The following is a 25,381-nucleotide window of genomic DNA, read 5'->3' on the forward strand; positions in this document are numbered from 1 at the left end:
GTGAACCAGTGGATGTGGTGTATTTGGATTTCCAGAAGGCATTTGATAAGGTGCCACATAAAAGGTTACTGCATAAGATAAGAGCTCACGGAATTGGGGGTAATATATTAGCATAGATAGAGAATTGGCTAACTAACAGAAAGCAGAGAGTTGGGAAAAATGGGTCATTTTCTGGTTGGCAAACGGTAACTAGTGGGGTGCCACAAGGATCGGTGCTGGGGCCTCAAATATTTACAATCTACATTAATGACTTGGATGAAGTGACCGAGTGTAATGTAGCCAAGTTTGCAGATGATACAAAGATGGGTGGGAAAGCAAGTTGTGCAGAGGACTCAAAGAACCTGCAAAGGGATATGGACAGGCTAAGTGAGTGGGCAAACATTTGGCAGATGGAGTATAATGTGGGAAAGTGCGAGGTTATCCACTTTGGCAGGAAAAATAAAAAAGCAAATTATTATTTAAATGGAAAGAGATTACAAAATGCTACAGTTCAGAGGGACCGGGGGTCCTTGTGCATGAAACACAAAAAGTTAGCATGCAGGTACAGCAAGTAATCAAAAAGGCAAATGGAATGTTGGCCTTTATTTCAAAGGGGTTGGAGTATAAAAGTAGGGAAGTCCTGCTAAAACTGTACAGGGTATTGGTGAGACCACACCTGGAGTACTGCATACAGTTTTGGTCTCATTCAAGGAAGGATATACTTGCATTGGAGGCAGTTCAGAGATGATTCACTAGGTTAATTCCAGAGACGATGAGGTTGACTTATGAGGAAAGGTTGAGCAGGCTGGGCCTATACTCATTAGAATTTAGAAGAATGAGAGGTGATCTCATTGAAACATATAAGATGCTGAGGGGGCTCGACAAGGTAGATGCAGAGAGGATGTTTCCCCTCGTGGGGAAATCTAGAACGCGGGGGCACAGTTTTAGAATAAAGAGTCACCATTTTAGAACTGAGATGAGGAGGAATTTCTTCCCTCAGAGGGTCATAAATCTGTGGAATTCTCTGCCCCAGAGAGCTGTGGAGGCTGGGTCATTAAATACATTTAAGGTGGAGATAGACAGATTTTTGCAAGATAAGGGAGTGAAGGGTTACGGGGAGCGGGCGGGGAAGTGGCTTTGAGCCCAAGATCAGCCATGATCTTATTGAATGGTGGAGCAGGCTCGAGGGGCCTAGTGGTCTATTCCTGCTCCTATTTCTTATGTTATGTTCATTGGGGACCCCCGCCTCCTCCGGACGGCAAGATGGTGTGTAGTCACTGGTGTAATGTAGGAAATGCAGCAGCAATTTTGTGCACAGCAAGCTCCCACAAACAGCAATGAGATAATGACCAAATAATCTGGTTTTGGTCATGTTGTTGAGGGATAAATGTTGACCAGAACACTGGGAGAATTTCTCTGTTCTTATTAAAACAGTGGCACAGAATCTTTTCCAGCCTCATTTAAAAAGCAGCAGCTCCAGAAATGCAGCATTCCCTCAGTACTGCACTGAAGTGTGCAGTATGTGCTCAAATCTCTGGAGTAGGGCTGGAACCCACAACCTTCTGGCTCAGAGATAAGCATACTAACACTAAGCCAAGGCTGATACTGTGGTCTGATTATGAAATACTGCATGAAATTTTGCTTTTGTATTAGGAAATATAGAGAATAGGCTCAACAGATGGCTTTCTGCTTGGGGTAGGGACCCTCCATGTGACTTTAGTGTCACAGTATGTGGTTGATACATTTTATTCCCTCAAGGCTACATTTACTCTCCATCTCTCCTCTCATAAAGACATTGATTCCCTCATCGGAATATGGTTCCACCTTCTGGTACCTAACCCCGTGGCCATTAGATACGTGTGATCTCTGACAGTGAATGCAAGCACCAGACTGCGGAGGATCAATGCAGCCAAGCCTGATATTTCCCTCACCTAGAACACACACACTAACCTTTCCAATCAGTCAGTGTTGTCCAATACATTAGCCACTAGCCACATGGGGCTAATTGGGAATCCAGATGTATCTAATCACATTTCTGATTAGTAAATATAAAATCAGTAATAGACATCGTCATTGGGCATGAGATCTCAATACATGCATGGTGTGTGCATGTATACTTTAACCGTTGTGTGTATTTGTTGGTAAAATGGTAAGACGAAAAGCAGAGTGTGTGAGTCTTTATTGATCGTTGTAAGTGCTTTACTTCCTGGGTTACAGAGTTTAACTAAAATGAGTGCATGTGGCTAAAATGCTGTCACTTGTGTCGAGTCAGCAATTTCTTTGGAACATTGCGACAAGGAGCTCAGTTTAGAAGCGCTGAAGCCAAGTGTAGCGCCACCCTGGGCTAAAATATAACAGTTCCTATTAAATAATTGAATCCGCCCATGTGTGTGGGGGGGAACAACATGTTCCAGAGTTATGAATGAAATAAATTATGAATGAATGAGGAGGGCACGGTCTCCTCCGCACACCTGACGCCGAGCTACGCGGTGACGTAGGAGGCGGCGCCCCGCCCCCTCGGCCGACGTCCAAAGAAGAGGCGGAAAAAAAGCGGCGCGCGGCGGCAGCGAGAGACACAGAAAGTGCGAGAAGATGGAGCGCGCGGCGGGGAGAGGCAGCGGCCGGGAGCGGAGCTGAAGAGAGAGCAAGAGGCCGAGGAAACACCGGGGATTAAAGCGGGCCTACCAGAGATTTGACTGGGGGGGGGAGAAACAAAAAGAAAGACCGGTGAGGGAGCCCCCCCGCCCACCCCGACCCACTCCACACACGGCGCCTCCCGGGGGGAATATGAGCCCCCGTCGGCCCGTCAATGTGGATTTCTCGGTCGCTGCACAGGGGAGCGGTTCTCGCTGAGGAAGCCGAGCGGCTGCCCTCCAGGCCGGCCGAGCTGGCCCAGGGCCGCTTCTACCCACGCTGCTACCAGCGCTCGGACGCCGCTATGGCCGCGCCGTTCTGCGGCCAGGAGCAGCAGCCGCCGGCCGCGCCGGCTCAGCCGCGCCAAGAGCAGCAGAGCCCGGCTCAGCCGCAGGCCCCGAGCCGGCAGGAGGCGCCACGGCCAGAGCCCCAGCCACCACAACAGTGCGGCCTCTGCTGTTCCCGGGGTCCGCCGGCCACCGGCCTGGGGTCGCGCTCCCGCTCCAGCCCGGCGGCGCTGCAGCCCCAGGCGGCCGACGAGCTGCGCCTGCTGCCCTGCCGCCACTCCTTCTGTCAGCCCTGCCTGGAGTCGCACGGCGGCCGGCGGCGGCGTGGGGGCAACGGGCCGGGCAGTAACCGTGTCCGGCCGGGCAACGGGCCCGAACCCGAGCCCTCCCCGCCCACCGCTTCCTCCTCCTCCTCTAGCAGCAACTCCTGCGGCCCCGGCGAGCTGGGCTGCCCCATCTGCGAGCGCCGCATGCCGGCCGCCGACAGCGAGGGGCTGCCGGCCGAGCTGCTGCTGCTCAACAACCTGCTGGACGTGGTGTCGGCGGCCGAGGACGAGCTGGACGGCAGCAGCGGCGGGGGGAACGGGCCGCGCCGGGGCCGCGGCAAAGGCTCGCAGTCGGGCTGCAGCTCGTGTGACGAGGGCGCGCCGGTCACTTCCCGCTGCATGGACTGCGCCGAGTACCTGTGCGATCACTGCGTGCGGGCGCACCAGCGGGTCCGCCTCACCAAGGAGCATGTCATCCAGCGCTTCAGGCAGCAGCACTACAGCCAGCAGCCCTTCCCCAGCCTGCCGCTCACACACGAACGGGTCAGCTACTGCCAGCAGCACGAGAACGAAGTAGGTTTTTTGACGATTCGTTACCTGCGTGGTTTAAAACATTGCATAGTTCGTTGCATGGAGGAAAAATTGCAACTTGTTTTAGTTCATTGTATGCGGAAAAATTGCGACTTGTTTTAGTTCGTTGCATTGGGAAAATTTGCGACTTGTTTTAGTTCGTTGCACGGGAGGAAATTGCAATGTTTTTCGTTAGTTGCATGGTAAAAATTGCAATATTGGTTGCATGGTTAAAAGAAATTGCAATGTTTTTCGTTGCACGGCTGTAGTTGCAGTAAAGTCTCATTTTACGATTTGTGTTTTTTAAATTGAAAAATTTCCTGTCTAGTTTAATAAGTAGCACTTAACAGTTCTCTTTGATTTGCAAGTTTTTATAAAATACATTCTAGTTCAACACTTAATTTTGGTTATCTTCAGAACTTCAATATTTCTACCTAGCTGATCTAGTTTCATCCGTAACATTGGCTTAGTATTCTTCAAAATGTTCTGATTTAGTATCGAGAAATGGGATACTTTGGAGATTAATGGCATATTCAGGGTCTATTAAATTGTGTATAAATGTTATAGCCGAACTTAAATTAAAGATTACTGTTTTTGATTGTTTTTAGGTGTTTTTAAGATGAGAGTTTTATGTCTTGTATAAAATTCCAGTTGTATATGTTTCACCATGTTTAAAATGTTTCAAATCCGATGTTTAGTGCTTGTGAAATGACCGCATATTCACCTTTATTCCCAAAAGGTCGTGATCATGTTTTTTTCCTTTTTTGGTTGCAGATCATTTTAATTCAAGCAACGACTTGAAACTGTTCTCGTAGGTGCCACTATTGAGCAATTTGACTCCATTAGGGTTTTTTTTGCATTTCATTTTCTTTTTAATTTGCAATCTGGAGGGAACGTGTTCTGAGCGGATTTGTAGCCGATCCTCAGACCAAGCCCATGGGTGGAATGATTACAATGTAGTGTCCGATACTTCATTCGTTGCAGCGATATTTTAATTTCGATTACAAATTTCGTATATAGTATTACAGGAGCTGTCGACATCTTCGTGGCTGATGCAAAACGCTGGCATGTCTGCTTGTTTTGAATTAAGTAAAATCGAGCAATGTAATTTGTTTCTCACGTTTTCGTGTAAAACCATTACATAAATAATAATATTTCGAATGACATGGATCAATACAAACGGAAGTTGTAGGTTAGAATTAAATCTTTTGCCGACAGTGCGTTTACACGCGTAAGAACTAAAAGGGCGGCGTGCACATTAAAAAAAAAAAAAAAATTAATCTTTTTTAATTTAATTTGGTAAATTATTTTTGTTTTCCCCCAAGCGATGATATGGCGATCAAAATACGCCAACCATCTTTCATGGCGATGGTGTCAGTGTGGCATTGAGTCTCATGCTTGGCACCTGGAAACAATGTGTCCCGGGAAACGTGGTATCGGGAGCAACGCAGTCTTGTTAAGTCCTGTAATGTAACCGCCCGTGTTTCTGATCGCTCGTTAATGATGTACTGTGTCCATTCATGTTCCAGACAGAGTGGATTGCACAACATATCAATAACTTATCGATTAATCTTGGAATGTTGAGTTGGGAGGAATAAATTAATTCAGCACCCCGGAGAATTTAAAATGCCTGATTTTTGTAGCTTTGGTTTTGTGTGTGTACACACACGTGTCCTTCTCCCCTTCCAATCCAGGGGTGCTGGGCTGCTTTTTTTCCCAAACAAAATGGTGCCTGCTGTTGGGCGGGCTGAGTCAGAGCGTGCGATTTACTCTAAAGAGATTAGGTCCATTCATGTTTTGCATGCTGTAAGCAAAAGGGCTTTGTCCCCCCACGCTGATCTCTCCAGTCACAACGTGAAGGCAGCACCGTCCACGAGTAGCTTGCAGTAAGCGTCAACGTTGTCATTCATTAATTTTTATCCCTTTGGTTAATATCGGACTGCATTTTTTATACATGAATGGGATCCTTCACACAAGAAGTTTTTTTTTATTGAAAGAATTACAAATTTGCTACAAAACTAACAAACGAGATGTGACTCTGGCTTAACTTATTCAAGTCATGGGTTAAAACAATGCAAATTTTTGTTGGAGAGGTGAGAATTTTGGTACTTTTTAATACATATGGTTGGCCAATAATTGCAGTGTTTTAAGTGCTAGTTCGTGAAAACAATTTTCTAATGACACACAATGCTTATTGGGTGGATTAACACATTGGCCTATGGGGCCCATGCCCAGGCGCTCCTGGTAAAACTCACCAGACTGCAGAAAAACCGGAATATAGCCCTGGATCAGTTTCAATTAAACTGGTATGTTGTGATATGATTTGCTTTTTTATTAAGTGTGTAAACATACCAAGAGCCTATTTCTTCACTCATTATTACATATTTGTGTTTCAATGGATGTTGGGACCCGAATATTCTTTGTGCCCAGAGCCCCAAGAAATTCTTAATCTGGCTCTGATGCTCATTCCTATTTGACAAAACAAAACTATGGGTTATTTCCCTTCTCTGTTACAGAAACCGTTTTGTTTACTATTTCTGTCTTAACTAGCTGGTTAGTTGTATTTTTTTTTCTGGGGGATGGGTGGCATTCTTCATGTATCGTGACATTTTGTAGCAAGGCCGACACGTCGGTGTAATCCTGACGAGTTGTCTCGGATGAGGATTTCGAACCGGACCGTTGACTACTTGATTCTGGCATTATTGGAAGTGGTGAATTCTCCTGGAGTCCGTACCAACGTTCTTGCTGTGCCCAAAAGAGCTATTAAAAACATAAGAAATAGGAGCAGGAGTCGGCCATTTGGCCTCTCGAGCCTCAATAAGATCATGGCTGCTCTTCTACCTCCACTCCACTTTCCTGCACTGTTCCCATATCCCTTGATTCCCTTAATATCCAAAAATCTATTGATCTCTGTCTTGAATATACTCAATGACTGAGCCTCCACAGCCCTCTGGTAGAAAATTTCGAAGATTCACCACCCTATGAAGAAATTTCTACTCCTCTCAGTCTTAAATGGCTGACCTCTGCTTCTAGACTCCCCAGCCAGGGGAAAACATTCTCCCTGCATCTACCCTGTAAGAATTTTGTATGTTTCAATGAGATCACCTCTTATTCTTCTGAACTCCAGAAAATATAGGCCTAGTCTACTCAATCTCTCCTCATAGGACAATCCCTCCATCCCAGGAACCAGTCTGGTGAACCTTTGTTGCACTCCCTCTATGGTAAGTATATCCTTCCTTAGTTAGGGAAACCAAAGCTGTACACAATACTCCAGGTGTGGTCTCACCAGGGCCCTATAGAATTGCAGTAAGATATCTACTCTTGCACTCAAATCCTCTTGTAATAAAGGCCAACATACCAGTTGCTTTCTTAATTGCGTGCTGTACCTTGCATGTTAACTTTCAGTGATTCGTGTACAAGGACACCCAGGTCCCTCTGAACACCAACATTTCCCAATCTCTCACCATTTTAAAAAATACTCTTGCTTTTCTATTTTTCTTACCAAAGTGGATAACTTCACATTTCTGCACATTATATTTCATTTGCCATGTTCTTGCCCACTCACTTAGCCTGTCTATATCCCCTTGAAGCCTCCTTGCATTCTCCTCATAACTTGCATTCCCAGACAGCTTTGTATCATCAGCAGACTTGGATATATTGGCCCAGAAATTCGGGTCGGAGGCTTCCCGCGGGTGCAAGCCTCCGACCTGCACTTATCTAGCGCGCCGGCCGTTGAGCTGTGGGCCCGCGTGGTATTCCGATCCTGGGTCTCCTCCAACTGCCGGCGTGCAGTGCTTGCGTATCCCAGGGGCACAGTTAGTTCGATGCGTCCCCTGGGATCACGTGGGCCATGGAGAGCCAACGGTAGCAGGGAATGCCCATTCATAAATTTGACAGGAAGAGCTGTCAAAACTATAAATACAAATCAGCCCCAAAACATAACTAAAACTTCAAATAAATTTTTAAAAAATCACATTTTTAAAATAACTAAATTACATAAAATAACTTTTAAACAATTTACATTTTTGAAAAAAATTAATTAGTTTCTAACAGGGCTGAAATAAACTTACCTTTCGTTAAAGTATTGAAAAATAATAAACCTGTGGAAAAAATGTTTTAATTTTACTTCATTCACCACTTACCTTGTTAAAAGTAGGCCTTGCGAATGCTTTTTAAAAGAGTAACTGCTGGAGACTTACCCTCCCGGAGAAAGCTGCAAAAAAGCTGCCTCTCCAGCACACGCGTTCGACCTGTGAACCCCTTCCTTTAAGGGAACGGAAGTTCTGGTTTCCCGCGCATGCACAAAACTGGCACTTTCGTTGGGCCTACGCGTGAGTACCCAGTGCGTACTCACCCGTGGGGACCCGAATTTCTGGGCCATTACATTTGATCCCCTCATTCAAACCATTGATGTAGATTGTGATATTGTGTTCGCCTCTAATGGTGACAGGACCTGAAAAAGTAATTTGATATACGCAAAGCTTTTGGGAGCTTTCCTGAGTGACATATAAGGTGCTACATAATTGCAAATGAATCCTGACCCTGGTCTCATTGAACTCCTGTTCCTATGTGAAAAGGGCAGCACAATACGTACAAGGCTAAGAATGGGAGTTTTGCAGAGGTATCTTATCAAAACAGTTCTTGGTATGTGGATATCTTTTCACTTAAGGGTCACTGTATTAAGATGAGCCTGCTGGACTAGCTGGTAGTGTTCTAGGATGCGGCCTTTCATTCAGAGTCTGTGTTTTAATTTATCTCGTATCTCCTTCGTGGTTAAAGGTGATAGAATTTTACAGAAGGGGGCCATTGGACTGGCCTCTGAATAAGCTATCCACGTGTCCAATATCTTTATTTTCTTTTACATATATGGATTCTGCTTCTACCCTGTTCTAACAACCCTCTTTATATAATTAAAAAAAAAAATTCCCTTCAATCCTTTGGTGTCAGTTCAGTGGTAGCACTCTTGCTTCTGGGTCAGAAGCTTGTGGCTTCAAGCCCCACTACAGACACTTGAACACAATCTAGGCTGGCACTTCTGTGCAGCACTGAGGGAATGCTGCACTGTTGGAGGTTCTGCCTTTCGGATGAGACGTTAAACCGAGATATCGACCTTCACAGATGGCCTTAAAAGATCCCATGACCGTGTTTGAAAAGGAGTAGGAGAGTTCTCCTGGCCTATGTTTATCCATCAACCACCATCGCTAAAACAGACTATCTGGTCATTTATCTAATTGTTGTTTCTGGGATCTTGCTGCGTGCAAATTGGCTGCCGTGAAGTGACTACACTTCAGCGGTATTTTGTTTTCTTGAACAGCCCTGATTTTAATCGCCACAACACCGTTGGCCGTACCTTCAGCTGCCAAGGCTATAAGCTCTGAAGCTCCCTCCCTAAACCTTTCCTCTTTTAAGACGTTCCTTCAAAAACTTCCCTCTTTGACCACCTGCCCTAATATCGCCTTATGTGGCTTGGTGTAAAATTGTTTTAAAACGCTCCTGTGAAGCGCTTTGGGACGTTTTTACTGAGTTAAAGGTGCTATATAAATGCAAGTTGTTAGGTTTTGGGATGTCCTGAGACCATGAAAGACACTATGTAAATGCAAGTTGTTAGGTTTTGGGATGTCCTGAGACCATGAAAGACACTATGTAAATGCAAGTTCTTCATGCTCTTGCTTTCTTTTGTTTAGGCCCTCTAGTAACTGGATGATTCACTGACCAGTGGACCTTTTTTCCTGATTTATTTTTTACATTCTCAAACCTCCCAATTTTTGAATTAATTTATGGATTTGCTCTAATGAAAAACAAAACCCTCTTTCCCCTAGTGAATTTTTTTTGCACCACCTTCATAGGTTTGATACCCTTCCTAAAGGAAAAAGCTTCAGACTGGATACAATATTCTAACTGGCCGAACCTGATTTATGTAGGCTTAGCATTGCCTTTTTGCTTTGTATTTTATACTATTTAGGATTTTATTTTACAATTTTATCAGCATGCCTTCCTACTTTAATAGATGTGTGTATCTGAGCCCCTAAACATCTGTAAAGTTTTACCATTTATGTGTCCTTATTCCTCTGCAATGTATCACCTTGCATTTCTCCACAATAAATTTCATCTGATTGCTCAATTTGTCTCTGTCCACCCAGATGTTGCCTTCAGTCTTCCTTAGTTAGCCACGCCCTGTAATTTTGTGTCCTCCACAGAATCCTAGTGGAAAATAATTTTGATCAGTATGAAATTGAAAGACAACAGAGATGTTTACAACACTGCTCCCCATGACTCTCTTCTGATATGATTGTAGTGAACCAACAGTGAAAGACAATTTGCGCACAGCAAGCACCCACAAACCGCAATGTGATGACCAGATAATCTGTTTTTGTGATGATTGAGGGATAAATATTGGCCAGGACACCTCTGCTGTTTAAAATAGTGTTTATGTCCACCTGAGAGAGCAGAAGGAGCCTCGGTTCAACATCTCATCCGAAAGACGGCACCTCCGACATTGCAGCACTCTCTCAGTACTGCACTGGAGTTTCAGCCTAGAATTTTGTGCTCAAGTCTCTGGAGTGGGACTTGAACCTACAACCTTCTGACTCAGACAAGAGTTCTACCAACTGAGCCATGGCTGACATGGGGGTGGGGGAAGAGAAAGCAATTAGTTTTGACTTTGCTTCAAATTCTTACCCTGGGCTAGAAAGATTAGATGGGGTTCTGCTTTAGATCGTTGTCCTCAACCCTATGGTGGAAAGCTCACAACACGTAATACCCTGCCAAAACTAGCTGCCTCAGCTTGCACATGAAGAGCAACTGTGGACAAGATACTTGAAGGCTCTCAGCTTGCATCAGAGCCTTCAGTAGAAGCAGTGTGTCAGATCTGGGGTGTTATTTTTAAAGGATTTATAAAGCCAAGCCATGATGCCTCATAGTTCCAACATCTGTGTCCAGGCCCCTTTCATGAAAGATAGTCACATCAGCAAGGTTCTTGAGGGTGACTGGCATCTGCACCTTTGATGGGGAAGACCAGTGGGAGTCAGGACCAGTAGGGATGAAAAGGTGGGTAAGATTGCAGGGATTTGGTGGGGTATTAGTAGATGTGTATGACGATATTAAATTTGATATGCTGGCTCAGTGTGAACAAGTAGCCAATGAGCGGCAGAGTTGATGGCAAGAGCCACAAGTTTCTGGGGCCAAGATAATGCTTTGATTTTCCAGTGTTCAAGTGAGATTGTGAATCATGCATAATTTAATGCCCAATGGGAACTCTTGAGTTGGTCATGGGAAATGGGTGGTGACTGTATTTCTGGTTATTATTAGAGATTGGGATGGTGATTAGATTTTTGTTTTGTTGCAAGAGTGTTGGTTATAGTCACAGCTTTAAAAACCTAGGAAGCTTGAGTTGCTTCATTGAAAAGATAAGTGGACACGTGTTTCACTGCTGTTAGGACATGGACAGAGCAAGCCTAATGGGAATTTGAGCTGTTATTGGTGTTAATTGTGTGTATGGGTTTGTGATCTGTGCAATTGGTGAAGTATTAAGTAAAGCAATGTATTTTGGTCACTTGTATACACTACCTGATAACTAACTCTGAGCATTGGCAGACCTCTGGGATCTGCTACCTATGCAGCTTTACAGTCGGGAGGCTCAGACATTTAAAGGTGAAATACAAAAGCCAACCCTCTGAGCTTATGGGATAGTGTTGTGACGTAGCCTCGAAGGGCAGGAATTGTGCTGAGCTGGTGGACAGTTAATTTTTATTGTGGGTGGTGTGGAGGAGGAGCAGCATGGTTTGTCCAAGGTCCCTGTTGCAGACTGTTGGCTAAGGACACAGTTGGGCTTGACATAGGCTGCTGAATTTCACTGTTTAGACACCTGGGTAATAATGGCTACCTGAGCAAAATACTTGAAGACCAATGGCATCAATTGACCATGTACTTCAGCACAAGTTGCCTTCAGAAGAGGTGGACAGGTAAACATTTTTAATGGAAACAAAATACGAAAGATGTCATGTATTTTGTACTAGGGTGTCATCTAGTGAGACAGTATAGACGTGTATAGATTCACACGAGTAGTGGTAGGGTACTTGCCTGTGTGGGGATGGGGTACCAATCATTGCAGTTGGACTACATCTTGTCTTTCACACACCGCAAACATGCACGTGGCCAACTAGGTTCCCTCCCTTTGCTTGGAGGGCTCTATCCAACCTGGAATCTTGCAGGCTTCTGTGGCTGTGTCATTGGGAAGTGGGTGGGGGTTAACTTTCTATCTTGGCGCTGAGCATGTTGGGAGCCCAGCTTCATTAATTTCAAGTGCCCTGATTTCCACAACTGGAAATGTTGCCAATTTTAACAGAACTCCGGAACTTTTTTTGCTAGTTTTGAGTATTTTAAAGGTTCTGTTAATTCCCAGCAGCATCTGCTCCATGTGACCTTTCTCCACCGAATGCTGCACAGCTGTGTAGCTTTATTGATTGCACAGAGGAGGGACCCCATGGTGCTGAACTAAATTTAATGCTGTGCTGGAGGCATTTTGTTGAAATCTATATTTAGGTTTATTCCTGTGAATCGGTTAAGGATGTATCCTGCTTCATAATTTTTTTCCTCCAGGCATAGCGAATGTCCCCATGTGATAATACTCGATGCTTTAATGATGAACAGCACCGCAGTTGGGCCCACTGCCATTGCTTACTCAGCTATCTTCCATGTGTAGGAGGCATCTTGCTTACTGGTAATGACTTGGAGTAAATGTGCCATGTATATTAACCACCAGAAATCTCCACTATTTTTATGCCGGTACTGTAAGTCGTTAAATGGCGAGCAATACAGCGGGTGTATAGGAAATTGTCATGGTGATCCTTTCTTCGACGACCCCCCCGCCCCCAAGGTAATTCACCGTGCCACCAAGGATAGCCGCACTGTTCTTGTGAATTGGGTGGGGAGCTTTTAATGAAGCCCCTCAGTGTTTTCATGCTCAGTCAAGCTGTCTTTCAAAGACCATTTCTCAATAGGTAAATAAACATGGTAAGATACTGAGCCCGATTGAGTAGGATGCTTCTAGATTAGGCATTAAGGACTGGATTGGGCCTTAAAAGATTCCCAAGATACAGCAGAGGTTTTAAATGGCTAATTTGTATCAGTCTTCACTACAACAGATGATGCTGAGTTAATAAATGCACTTTCCTTTCCAAGTCACACACCATCCTGACTTGGACATATATCATAGTTCCTTCATCGCTGGATCAAAGTCTTGTAACTCCCTAGGTAACAGCACTGTGTGACTACCTTCGCCACATGGATTGCAGTAGGGCAATAAATGCCAGCCTTTTCCCTCACCTCCCCACCCAATGTCCCGAGAATTAATTACTCCAGCATGAACTTGCATTGCTACCTTCGGGAGAGGAGAAAGTGAACTTGAAAAGGGATATTGAATGGATCAAGTCAGCGTTGTGGCTGATCTCAGTGACGTTAGTGGTGAGGGAATTAGCCTCAGTGCCTTTGAGTTCAAGATAGTAAACATCAGCTAGTTTTCCTCTTCTCTGGTGATTCTATGTTGCAAAAGAGGTCTCTGTTGACAGGATCTGGCTGAATTGATGCCCTTCTCTCTTTTCCCCCCCCTCCCTCCCTCCCTCCCTGTGGGTGAATAGCTGTTCACGCTTTATACTTTTATCCATAATGTAATGACCACTTGGCTGAAGTATTGCAGGATAACTGGTGTTTGTGGAACTATACCCCCAGTGTGATGCTTTCCACATAGTCACTTCCAGCAAGAATCACTGGAAAGCACTCTGGAATAGGGTTACTGACTGGTTTTATCCTCCTGGAATCAGTCAGGTCAAAAATGGATTTTCTATCCCCTTATAGTCTTGCTTTGTATGTAATGTGGATTGTGTTAGCACAAACACTGTTTAATCTAGTGATAACATCGATTTGACATTGTAGCAAAAAAATAGGAAAAAAGTTGAAATCGCCATCAACTAACATTTCTCCCCTTCCCCAATTCTTGGGGAAAGTGAATAGAATACAGTTAATAAAAACAGGAAATGCTGGAAATACTCAGCCGGTCAAGCAGCATCTGTGGCGAGAGAACGAGTTAATGTTTCTGCTTGATGACCTTTCGTTCAACCTGAAACTTTAACTCTCTTTCTCTCTCCACAGATGCTGCCTGACCTGAGTATTTCCAGCATTTTCTGTTTTTATTTAAGATTTTTAGCATCTGCAGTATTTTGCTTTAGACTACAATGTGGTTATGATGGATATATATGGTGCGTTTGTTGCACTGGGCTCCCCTGGACAATCTCAACTCACTTCTTAAGAGATGGGACCAAAGCTGTCCTTAACTTGGCACGAATTTGGCAATCCCACTTGGGCAGTCAAAGAATGGTTGATTTGGGAAATGGGCAAATGCCACACTGGCAGAGGGAGTGCATTTTTGAAGTTTGGGGCTGAGGCACGTTGTTGGAGCAGAGCAGAAGGAACTTCATTTTGTCTGTTATTCTGGACCTTGGAGTGAATGATGTTGACACTAGGTGCCTAAAATGGGAAATATTCTGGTCCCTTGTGTGCTATCATCCTTCACCTTGAGCACAAAGTTCACAAGTCATTTGTAAATTCGCAAATCATTTAAAAAATACCAAGGCTTTGCCTCCATGGTAGCATTTGTACGGAGGTTGATTGTACTCTCGCCACCTCCCATTCAAAGTAGCCTCTCGGATCTGTCAAATTACAGTTTTGCTATAGAAATGATTTTAAAATAGCCTATACAGAAAGTAATGAAACTGGTTCATGGGTTTCAAGCACTTGTCCTTTTAGCTTCTCGGTCCCAAATTAGAATTTGGGCTGATGGAACAAAGGTTTATCTGCGCAAGTCTATTTTAGTTTGGGTAGCCTGAAGCTAGTTTTGAATGGACCTGCTATTTGCTTACCACTAACTGCTCACAAATTGGTACTGACACAGTTTCTGGCCACAAGAGTGGGCATTGCAGAAAGTGGAAGAGAACTCATTGATACAGTGAGGGATGCTTTGAATTTAGGACTGAATAGAGAAAGATATACTTGTCGTGCTATACCTGGTGACTTGCTGCAGACACTGGATGACAAGTGTTCTATTTAAATTTCCTTAAGTCTTAAATATTCATGAAAAGTTACTTGAAAATCTATTGGTTCAGTGGAAAATTATTAGTTTTCTTTATTTGGCAAGAGCTCCCATTCCAGACTGTCGAGTCTATTTTGATGGGCAAAGGGGAAATAAGTGTGTGTGTGTGCGCGCGCGCGTGTGTCTTTATTACAAGTGGATTTGAGTATGAGCAAAGATGTCGTACTGCAATTATATAGGGACCTGGAGTACTGTGTACAGTTTTGCTCTCCTTACCCAAGGAAGGATATACTTGCCATACAGAGAGCGCAACGAAAGTTCACCAGACTGGTTCCTGGGATTGGGGGGATTGTCCTATGAGGAGAGATGGAGTAGACTAGGCCTATATTCTCTGGAGTTTAGAAGAATGAGAGGTGATCTCATTGAAACATACAAAATTCTTACAGGGCTTGACAGGGTAGATGCAGGGAGGATGTTTCCCCTGGCTGGGGAGTCTAGAACCAGGGGTCACAGTCTCCGAATAAGGGGTCAACCATTTAGGACTGAGATGAGGAGAAATTTCTTCACTCAGAGGGTGGTGAATCTTTGCAATTTTCTACTCCAGAGGGCTGTGGAGGCTCGGTTGTTCTGTATGTTCAAGACAGAGAGCGATAGATTTTTGGATATTAAGGGAATCGAGGGATATGCAGGAAAGTGGAGTTGAGGTAGAAGGTTGAATGGCCTGCTCCTATTTCTTATGTGCTTAAGTTTATTGAGTGGCTAAGTAACGGTTAGGATGGCAGCTGCTGTCAATGCCTTTCTGCCATTTGTTAATGCATTGCACTTTTTTGTCACTGGTGACCTTGTGTTCCTGGGGATGTGACCTTGCATGCCTCTCTTTGAATTGTGTGCTTAGGGTAAGACTCTAGGCATCCAAGGGGGAGGAGAGGAATGAGTTTGCTGCATATGGTCCTATTTTCTATTCTTTATGGGACTGAGTCTTGCTTTCTGCTTTCAAATGAATGGTTGGATCTTGGAGTTTAGCATGTGTTATTCCTTCATTGCTTGCGATTTACTGTTTCGAAAGGGGAAATTTGCAGTTGGGCTGCTATAACTGTCCTCTGTACTGATGGGCTATGGAAGGGGAAAGTAAGCAGGGGGTTCTTGACCCCTATCCAGTGACTTTGGATGAGGACAGGATTTAGCTTGTTTCTGACTCCCTAGTTTGTCAAAAACTTGAGCAAGGAAGTGGGTTTTCAGGAGGGTCTTAAAGGAGCAGGGGCAAGTGGATCAGTTTGGGGAGGGTATTCCAAACATGGGTCATAAGCAGCTGCAGGGGAGGGGTGACGTGCAAGAAGGCAGAGTCGGAGGAACAAAGCTTTGGGGGAAGGGGGTTACAGGGCTGGAGGTGGTTAGAGATGGGGTGGCATGATGTCATGAAAGGTTTGAAACACAAGGATGAGCATTCTAAATTTGAGGTGTTTGGGGCTAATGTAGGTCAGTGAAAATGAGATTGATGGGCGAGTTGGGGTTGGTGCAGGATAGTATGCAGGCAAGAGTTTTTGAAGTTTACTGAGGATGGAGAATGAAACCAGCCACACAAGCTTTGGAATAGTTGAGCCTGGAGGTGACCAAGGCATGGATGAGGTTTTTAGCAGCAAATGGGTTGAGGTAGGGGTGGAGATGGGTGATGTTGGAGGTGGATTTGTTGCCTTGCATTCAGTTTTTCTTGTTTGCAAAGATGAGGGCTACCTATTGACACCCCCACTCCCCAAGACAACAAAATACAGTATAGTGATGGGGGGAGGGATAGTCGGAATGAAAAATTTGTTTTGAAAGTTAGTGGTTTGTCCTCACTGTCTCTGACTATTCAATTTGCCAGCACTTTTAAGATTGTTGTAACTGCCCCATGTCAACCCAGTATTGCTTGCTAAGAGTTTTCTATCACATTAGGCTTCCAAAAAGGGCTAAACTGCATTATAGATTTAAGATGTGATAACTTAGTGTAATGTTGCTCAGCTATTTGGGGTCTTGGCGTAAGCAGTTTGCACCCTTGGGCACTGGCATAATGTTAGCATCAAATCCACACAGTTTTTGTTCAAATGTAGAGCTGTGGAAACAGCATTGGCAGGGTCCTTGAGAGCAGAGTGCCTGCCTGTCCTTGTAGCCAGGGAATCTTGTGGAGGGAAGGGGATAATTTAACAATGGGTCACAAACTGAGGTGCTAAATGGTAGCCCTGATGCACATGCTGTCTTTTTATGGGACTTTTAGATTATTTCTTGTAAAGTATACTTGCTGATACTGAGCTGCTCCTATTGGCTGCTCTTCCTAGCTTCTAACGAAATTATCGTTGACAAGGTGAAATTGACATGAATCACCAGCACTTACTGAAAATTGTCCTGGCATATTGCCAGAACAGTTGAGGCTGGCTTGTATCCAGACATTGAGGTGCCAACAACTAGGAGTCTACTTGACTGCATTTGTACCACCCTGTAGGCAAAGGTCAGAGAAAAGTTATAAAGAAGAACATCGTGTCCATACTCCACCCGGAGTGAAATCCAGCTGAGGGTATAGCTTTTAACATGCTGTTCGTGCACGCAGACATCTTGTTTTGGGTGGCCCAAGTTTTTTTGTAAAAACTCAATTGTTATGTATAATTTTCCAGAGTGGGTATTTGCCTGTGTTTTTCATTAACTTTGCAACCTCTTCTCTCCTCACCCTGCCCCCCCACCCCCGGTTTTTAAGCGTTGGAACTGTTATTTTGAATTAATTCTTAACCTACAGATTTAATCAAAATGTATAGCACACTCGTGCTCCCTTTTTCAGAATGTAGGAATTACTAATGAAAGAGGCACTAAATGATGTAGTGGGTTATAATGTTGTTGCTTCATCCCTGGATTTGGGTTGAAATCTATTTCAACTGTTGGAATGAAAGTCTCTGGCTATAATGATCCTGGACAGTCTTAACTTGACTCAAAACTGCCTATAATTTGGCATTACATTAGCAATCTTGGCCACCCAAAAAGACACAGCAAGTGGCTGGATGGTTAAAAATTATTCTATTGGAGTAAGATGTGCTTTTGAAGTACAGGGTTAAGATACACTGCACAGAGGTCACAAACTACTCTGCATCTAACCTGGGAGTAGTTGATGTTGACAATAGGTGCTCAAAATGGAAATACCTCATGCTCCAGTTGGAGCATCCTTTTTAACGGATGCAAAAGAGTCACCAACAATAGTTTCTACAGTACAGAATAGTTGGTGTGGGAATAAACTCTTGATACCTGCATTCTGTAAACATTGCAGACTTTGCAATAATCTGCCATTTGAAATTTTGATCAGTTCACATTGTAAATAATTGATATACAGAATAAATGGAAGGGAAGACTAGTTAAACCTGGCTCCTATCAAATGCAGAAGTAAGACATTGCTGTTTTCTAGTAGTTGTATGAACTGTCCAGTCACGTTGTAGCTGCCGATTCCTTGGGTGACTGAATTGTTTTTTTTAATTATAAGGGTGTCTGGGATGTTGGCGTTCATATTGTTAGTGCTGATGGCTGTGATGTTGACCTGAGATTTAATTTTTCTAGAACATAATTTACAGTCAGTTTTTTTTTCTCCCTCTTGAAAAACATTGATTCCTTTTTTTGGGCTATGCCTGCAAGAGTGCCAGGACTCCTGCATTGATGTGTTAGCCATGAGGCTTTATATTGGTAGGTTATTTAGTTCAGGGGTTAAGAGGGAGAAATCCCAGCTGGGAGAAATCTGGTCCTTACCCGGTGTGTATTTTCAAGCGAAGGCCCCTGAATAGTGATCAGAAGTAGCTGCCATGAAGATTTCCCCCATTCTTCCTAGCTCCGGCCACTGTGGCCATTTGGCCTATGCCCTTTGGCTAGGGAGGGGTGGGAAAATGAATTTCGGATCACTTCTCTTTGAAAGCATGGGTGTCACGTGAAGATATGATTAGGGTCAGCTAGAATGGTTCTCCTTTTTTTCCTCCTTTCCCCCAACCCCTGATCAAGTAGGCTGACAAATGGTCCGTTGGTTGAGATATTGGGCTGCTGACCGTACCATGGTCACTCAGCAATTTCAGGATAGGAAAGTAAATAGGAGCGTTTTGGGGCAGAAAGTTAATTTTTATATATAAGAACATAAGAAATAGGAGCAGGAGTAGGCCAATCGGCCCCTCGAGCCTGCTCCGCCATTCAATAAGATCATGGCTGATCTGATCCTAACCGCCAATCCACTATCACAGAACCATCTCCTGAATCTAACAGAATTAGACACACGAAATAGGAGCAGGATCAGGCTACACGGCCCCTGGGCCCGCTCCGCTACCCACAGGGCCATGACCGATCCGAACCTAGACTCATGTCCAAATTCCTGCCCGCTCCCCATAACCCTTAATTCCCTTTACTTCTAGGAAACTGTCTATTTCTGTTTTAAATTTATGTAATGATGTAGCTTCTACAGCTTTCTGGGGCAGCATATTCCATGGACCTACCACCCTCTGAGTGAAGTAGTTCCTCCTCATCTCAGTTTTGAAAGAGCAGCCCCTAATTCTAAGACAATGCCCCCTACTTCTAGTTTCACCCATCATCGGGAACATCCTCCCCGCATCCACCCGATCCAACCCCTTCACAATCTTATATGTTTCAATAAGATCGCCTCTCATTCTTCTGAACTCCAATGAGTAGAGTCCCAATCTACTCAACCTCTCCTCATATGTCCATCCCCTCATCCCCGGGATTAACCGAGTGAACCTTCTTTGTACTGACTCGAGAGCAAGTATGTCCTTTCTTAAGTATGGACACCAAAACTGTACGCAGTATTCCAGGTGCGGTCTCACCAATACCTTGTACAACTGAAGCAATACCTCCCTATTTTTATATTCTATCCCCCTAGCAATGAAAGCCAACATTCCATTGGCCTTCTTAATCACTTGCTGCACCTGCATACTAACCTTTTGAGTTTCGTGCACCAGGATGCCCCGATCCCTTTGTACTTCAGTACTTTCCAGTTTCTTGCCATTAAGATAATAACTTGCTCTACGATTTTTCCTGCCAAAGTGCATAACCTCACACTTTCCAGTATTGTATTCCATCTGCCAAATCTCTGCCCACTTACTTAGCCTGTCTATGTCCCCTTGCAGGTTTTTTATGTCCTCCTCACTCACTACTTTCCCTCCCATCTTAGTATCATCTGCAAACTTTGATATGTTACACTCGGTCCCCTCCTCCAAATCATTAATATAGATTGTAAAGAGTTGGGGACCCAGCACTGACCCCTGCGGAACACCACTAGTTACTGATTGCCAGTCTGAGAATGAACCATTTATCCCAACTCTCTGCCTTCTGTTAGATAGCCAATCCTCTATCCATGCCAGAATATTACCCCCAATCCCGTGATGTTTTATCTTAAGCAATAATCTTCTGTGTGGCACCTTGTCAAATGCCTTTTGGAAGTCTAAATACACTACGTCCACTGGTTCCCCTTTATCCACCCTATATGTTACTTCCTCAAAGAACTCCAGCAAATTTGTCAAACATGACTTCCCCTTCATAAAACCATGCTGACTTTGTCCTATTAAATTATGATTATCCAAATGTCCTGTTACTGTCTCCTTAATAATGGACTCCAAAATTTTACCTACCACAGATGTTAGGCTAACCGGTCTATAGTTTCCAGCCTTCTGTCTACTGCCCTTTTTAAATAAGGGTGTTACATTAGCAGTTTTCCAGTCTGCCGGGACCTTTGCCGAGTCCAGGGAGTTTTGGAAAATTATTACCAATGCATCCACAACCCCTACCGCCACTTCCCTCAAGACCCTAGGATGTAAGCCATCCGGTCCAGGTGATTTATCCGCCTTGAGTCCCATTATTTTACCGAGTACCACTTCATTAGTGATTTTGATCGTGTTTAGCTCTTTTTCCCCCCCCCCCCTTTAGCCCCCTGTTTGTCCAGTGTTGGGATATTCTTAGTGTCCTCTACTGTAAAGACTGATATAAAATATTCATTCAGTGTTTTTGCCATCTCCATATTTCCCACCATTAATTTCCCGGTCTCATCCTCTAAGGGACCAACATTTACTTTAGCCACCCTTTTTCTTTTTATATAACTATAAAAACTCTTACTATCTGTTTTTATAATTTTTGCTAATTTACTTTCATAATCTATCTTCCCTTTCTTAATCAATCTTTTTGTTATTTTTTGCTGTCTTTTAAAGTTTTCCCAATCCTCTATCCTCCCACTAGATTTGGCTACCTTATATGCCCTTGTTTTTAGTGGAATACTATCCTTAATTTCTTTACTTAGCCACGGATGGCTGTCTTTTCTTTTACACCCTTTTCTTCTCAGTGGAATATATTTTTTGGAAGTTGTAAAATAACTCCTTTAAATGTACACCACTGATCATGTATCGTCTTACCCTTTAATCTATTTTCCCAATCCACTCTACTCAATTCCGTTCTCATACCTTCATAGTCTCCTTTATTCAAGCTTAGCACGCTTGTTTGAGATCCAACCTTCTCACCCTCTGATTGAATATGGAATTCAACCATGTTATGGTCACTCATTCCAAGGGGATCCTTTACTAGGGCATTTTTAATTAATCCCATCTCGTTACACAGGACCAGATCTAAGGTTGCTTGCCCCTTGGTCGGTTCAGTTGCATACTGCTCAAGAAACCCATCCATAATACACTCAATGAACTCATCCTCAAGGCAGCCCTGCCCAATTTGATTTGTCCAATTAATATGATAGTTAAAATCCCCCATAATTATAGATGTTCCCTTATTACAAGCCTCAACTATTTCCTGATTGATACTCCGTCCAACAGAGTTGCTACTGTTCGGAGGCCTATAGACTACGCCCACTAATGTGTTTTTCCCCTTATTATTCCTCATCTCCACCCAAACTGTTTCATTCTCCTGATCTTTTGACCCAATATCATTTCTCTGTATTACAGTGATTCCTTCCTTTATTAACATAGCCACCCCACCTCCCCTTCCTTCCTGCCTGTCCTTCCTGATCGTTAAATAACCTGGTATGTTTAATTCCCAGGCATTGTCACCCTGCAGCCATGTTTCTGTAATGGCCACAAGATCATACCCATATGTAGTTATTTGTGCCATTAACTCGTCTATTTTGTTACGAATGCTACGTGCAGTCAGATAGAGAACTTTCAAAGATGTTTTGTGACACTTAGTTCCTGCTTTTGCCCTTTTTATTACTTTACCTTTTACTCCATACCTTCTGCCCCTTCCTGACACGCTCTGGTTTTTAATTTCCCCACTGCTACCTAAGCCTATGACCTTCTCTGTTGTCATTTTTATTATTTGCTCTCTAGGAATCTCCCCCCCACTAGTTAGTTTAAAGCCCTCTCTACAGCCCTAGTTATATGACCCGCCAGGACTCTAGTCCCAGCACTGGCCAAGTGAAGCCCGTCCCAACGGAACAGCTCCCTCCTGCCCCAGTACTGGTGCCAGTGTCCCAGGAAGCAAAATCCATTTCTCCCACACCAGTCTTTGAGCCACGCATTTAACTCTCTAATTTTATTTGTCCTAGCCAAATTCGCTCGTGGCTCAGGTAATAATCCAGAGATTATTACCCTTGTGGTTCTGCTTTTTAATTTGGCCCCTAGCTGCTCAAACTCCCTCAGCAGAACCTCCTTCCTTGTCTTATCTGTCGTTGGTACCAACATGGACCACGACAACTGGACCCCCCCCTCCCACTCCAAGTTTCTCTCCAGTCCAGAGGAGATGTCCTTAACCCTGGCACGGGGCAGGCAACACAGCCTTCGGGACTCTCGCTCTCGGCTGCAAAGAACTCTATCTATCCCCCTAACGATACTATCCCCTACCACTACAACATTTCTTTTAACTCCCCCCCACTTGAATGGCCCCCTGCTCCACGGTGCTGTGGCCAGGTTGCTCATCCTCCCTGCAGTCCCTGCTCCTGTCCCCACAGGGAGTAAGAGCCTCGAACCTGTTGGACAAGAGCAAGGGCTGCGGCTCCTCCAACACTACCTCCTGGATCCCCGTACCTGCCTCACTTCTAGTCACACCATCCTGACCCTGGCCACGGACTACATCTGAATTAATTAATCTAATTGGTGTGACTACCTCGTGATACAATTTCACAATTCACAATTCAAATCGCTTTATTGGCATGATAAGTTACATCTTATGTTGCCAAAGCATCAAAATACATTTATGGTTTAGCACATAAACGCAGTTCTATTCATACAGTGTATAAACAGGTATATCCCTGAGTGTATAAATATACATTCGCATTGTTTATATATATTCTTTTCTTAGTTTACTGGTTGTCCCTCTGTTCATGGCAAGCTGTAACATAGTGTGCCGCCAGTGTTACACAGCTTCTCTCCTCTCCCAGTAGGAATGGGAGTTTTTGGTTGTCATTCAGATTTCTGAAATCAGGGCATATTTGTGAGAATTTTTGGTAGAAATTCTCCCTGATGCCCTGATATTTTCTGCAGGCTGTGAGGAAGTGCATCTCTGTCTCCACTACTCCCTGACTGCAGTGAGAGCATATCCTGTCTTCTCTTGGCAGCCTGGTCTGCCTGTGTCTGCCTTTTTCGATCGCTAGGCTATGTTCGCTAAGTCTGTACCTTGTCAAGGTTCTTCTCAGTTTGTTATCCTTTACCATGGTCAGGTAATCAGCTATGTTGTATTGTCTGTTTAGGGCCAAGTAGCAATTGAGTGCTTTGGGTTTTTGTTGTTTCTGCCCAATATGTCAGATATTTTTCCTTTTGCTTAGCGACGATTGTGTTGGGTCGAATTCTTTGTGTTACCCTGTCACTGTCCTGGGGCTGGTTACTGTTAGTAGTTACTTCACTGAGTCCCAGGACTAGTTGACTGAGGGTATTCTTCTTTATGGTCAGCTCTTGGCATTTCAGGGCGTCGTAGTGATAGCATTGGGGATTGCTCATTTGTAGGTGATTCCAAAATTTGGTGGCTCTTTTTTGGATAGTGATTATTAATGGATATTGGCCTAGTTCCGCCCTGCATGCATTGTTTACTGTTTTCCTTTGAGTCCGGAGGATACTTTTACAGAATTCTGCATGTAGGATCTCAATTGGGTGTTTGTCCCATTTTGCAAATTCTTGTTGAGTTAGCGGTCCCCATACCTCACTGCCATAGAGTGCAATTGGTTCAATTACTGATTTGAAAATTTTGAGCCAAATGCTAATTGGGATTTCTATTTGGATTGATTTTTTGATGGCATAGAAAGCCCTTCTTGCTTTCTCTTTCAGTTCATTCACAGCCAGTTTGAAGTTTCCCGTAGAACTGATTTTTAAGCCCAAGTATGTGTAGTTAGTGGTTTGTTCAATTTTGGTTGTTCCTACTGTGAAATTTATTTTGGGTCCCTGATGTTTGGATCTTTGCTGGAACACAAGGACTTTGGTTTTTTGGGGATTTACAGAGCCCAGGTAACTCTCCCCCTCCCTGATGTGTCTCAGTGTTTGAAGCTCGGACTCCAGCTCTTCAACACGGAGCCGGAGTTCCTCGAGCAGCCAACACTTACTGCAAATGTGATCACTGTGAGCATCAATGGTGTTCACCAGCTCCCACATATTGCAGCAGCAACACATCGCCTGATCTCCCATTCTATGTAATTAATTAAATTCATTAATATTATTCTTAAATGTCCTCTGCCCCGATTCTAGATGGTGAATATCACACCTTATAGAAACTATAAACCAAAGAGATTTAAGCTTAAAAAGGGAGAAATACTTACCAACCAATCACTTACCCGCTTTCTGGTGACGTCACACTTGGATTACTTTTTACCTCTCTCCTTCCAGACTGGAGACTGGTACGCCTTACCTGGTCTCTGGGACTTTTACAGCCCCGCTCTGCCGCTCGAGATTCCCGCCGACACTTATACCAGCAGCCAGTAGTGGCCATGCTAACCAGGTGTTCATGCTGCATAGGTATGGTACATGGTTAATTATTTAAACAAAAAAATCTCATCAGTCATTATCGGAGAACATCCTGCAGACTGGAGCATATATCTCCAGCTTATATGATGAGATGGGGGTGAGGAGGGAGGAGATATAGGAGCAGAAAAAGGTGTATGTAGTATCTGGGCACCTGGTAGCTTTGAACAGATTGGTACGGAGAAGTTTTTATTTTCTGACACGGGCTCTCCTTTCATCGTTTTCCAAATAGCTACTGCCATATGTGCTCAGTTTTCAAAGGCATCTTCCATTGTTCAGTGTCTTCCTGTCTTTGCTTTATGGTGCTGCCTTTCAGAGAGAAAAGGAAGTGAATGGTGAGTTTTTATATACTTGTTGTTTAAAGGAGCTACATGATGGAAATAGTTTCTAATATTTGTTTGCCCCTCTTTTGCTTAAAACACTTAATTCTTATTAGGGTGCAGTGCTGTGGGTTTAGGCTGTCCTATGGTGCCTCACATCTTGGCTATTTAGTGTAGATTGTGAGTCAGGCTGGGGGTGGGTGTGGGGGTGGCGCGGGGACAAAACCATGGCTAATTCTGATCCTTAGCTCACCCAATGTCCATATATGTCCACACTTAATCCGTAGTGGGAACCTGT

At 44.0% G+C, this 25,381-nt stretch overlaps 1 protein-coding gene across 1 annotated transcript in view; it reads left to right on the plus strand.

Moving 5' to 3' along the window:
- Positions 1–2,414: 2,414 nt before the first annotated feature.
- Positions 2,415–25,381, plus strand: part of trim71 (tripartite motif containing 71, E3 ubiquitin protein ligase) — a 66,608-nt gene continuing 43,641 nt past the window's right edge. The window contains exon 1 of the mRNA XM_085991019.1: positions 2,415–3,739. Within this exon, the coding sequence (XP_085847145.1) occupies positions 2,789–3,739 (951 nt within the window). The 5' untranslated portion in view covers positions 2,415–2,788. The remainder of the gene's footprint in view (positions 3,740–25,381) is intronic.

The sequence above is a fragment of the Somniosus microcephalus genome, chromosome 6 (genome assembly GCF_052327205.1).
Source record: "Somniosus microcephalus isolate GS21.2 chromosome 6, FLI_Smic_1.0, whole genome shotgun sequence".
NCBI lineage: Eukaryota > Metazoa > Chordata > Chondrichthyes > Squaliformes > Somniosidae > Somniosus > Somniosus microcephalus.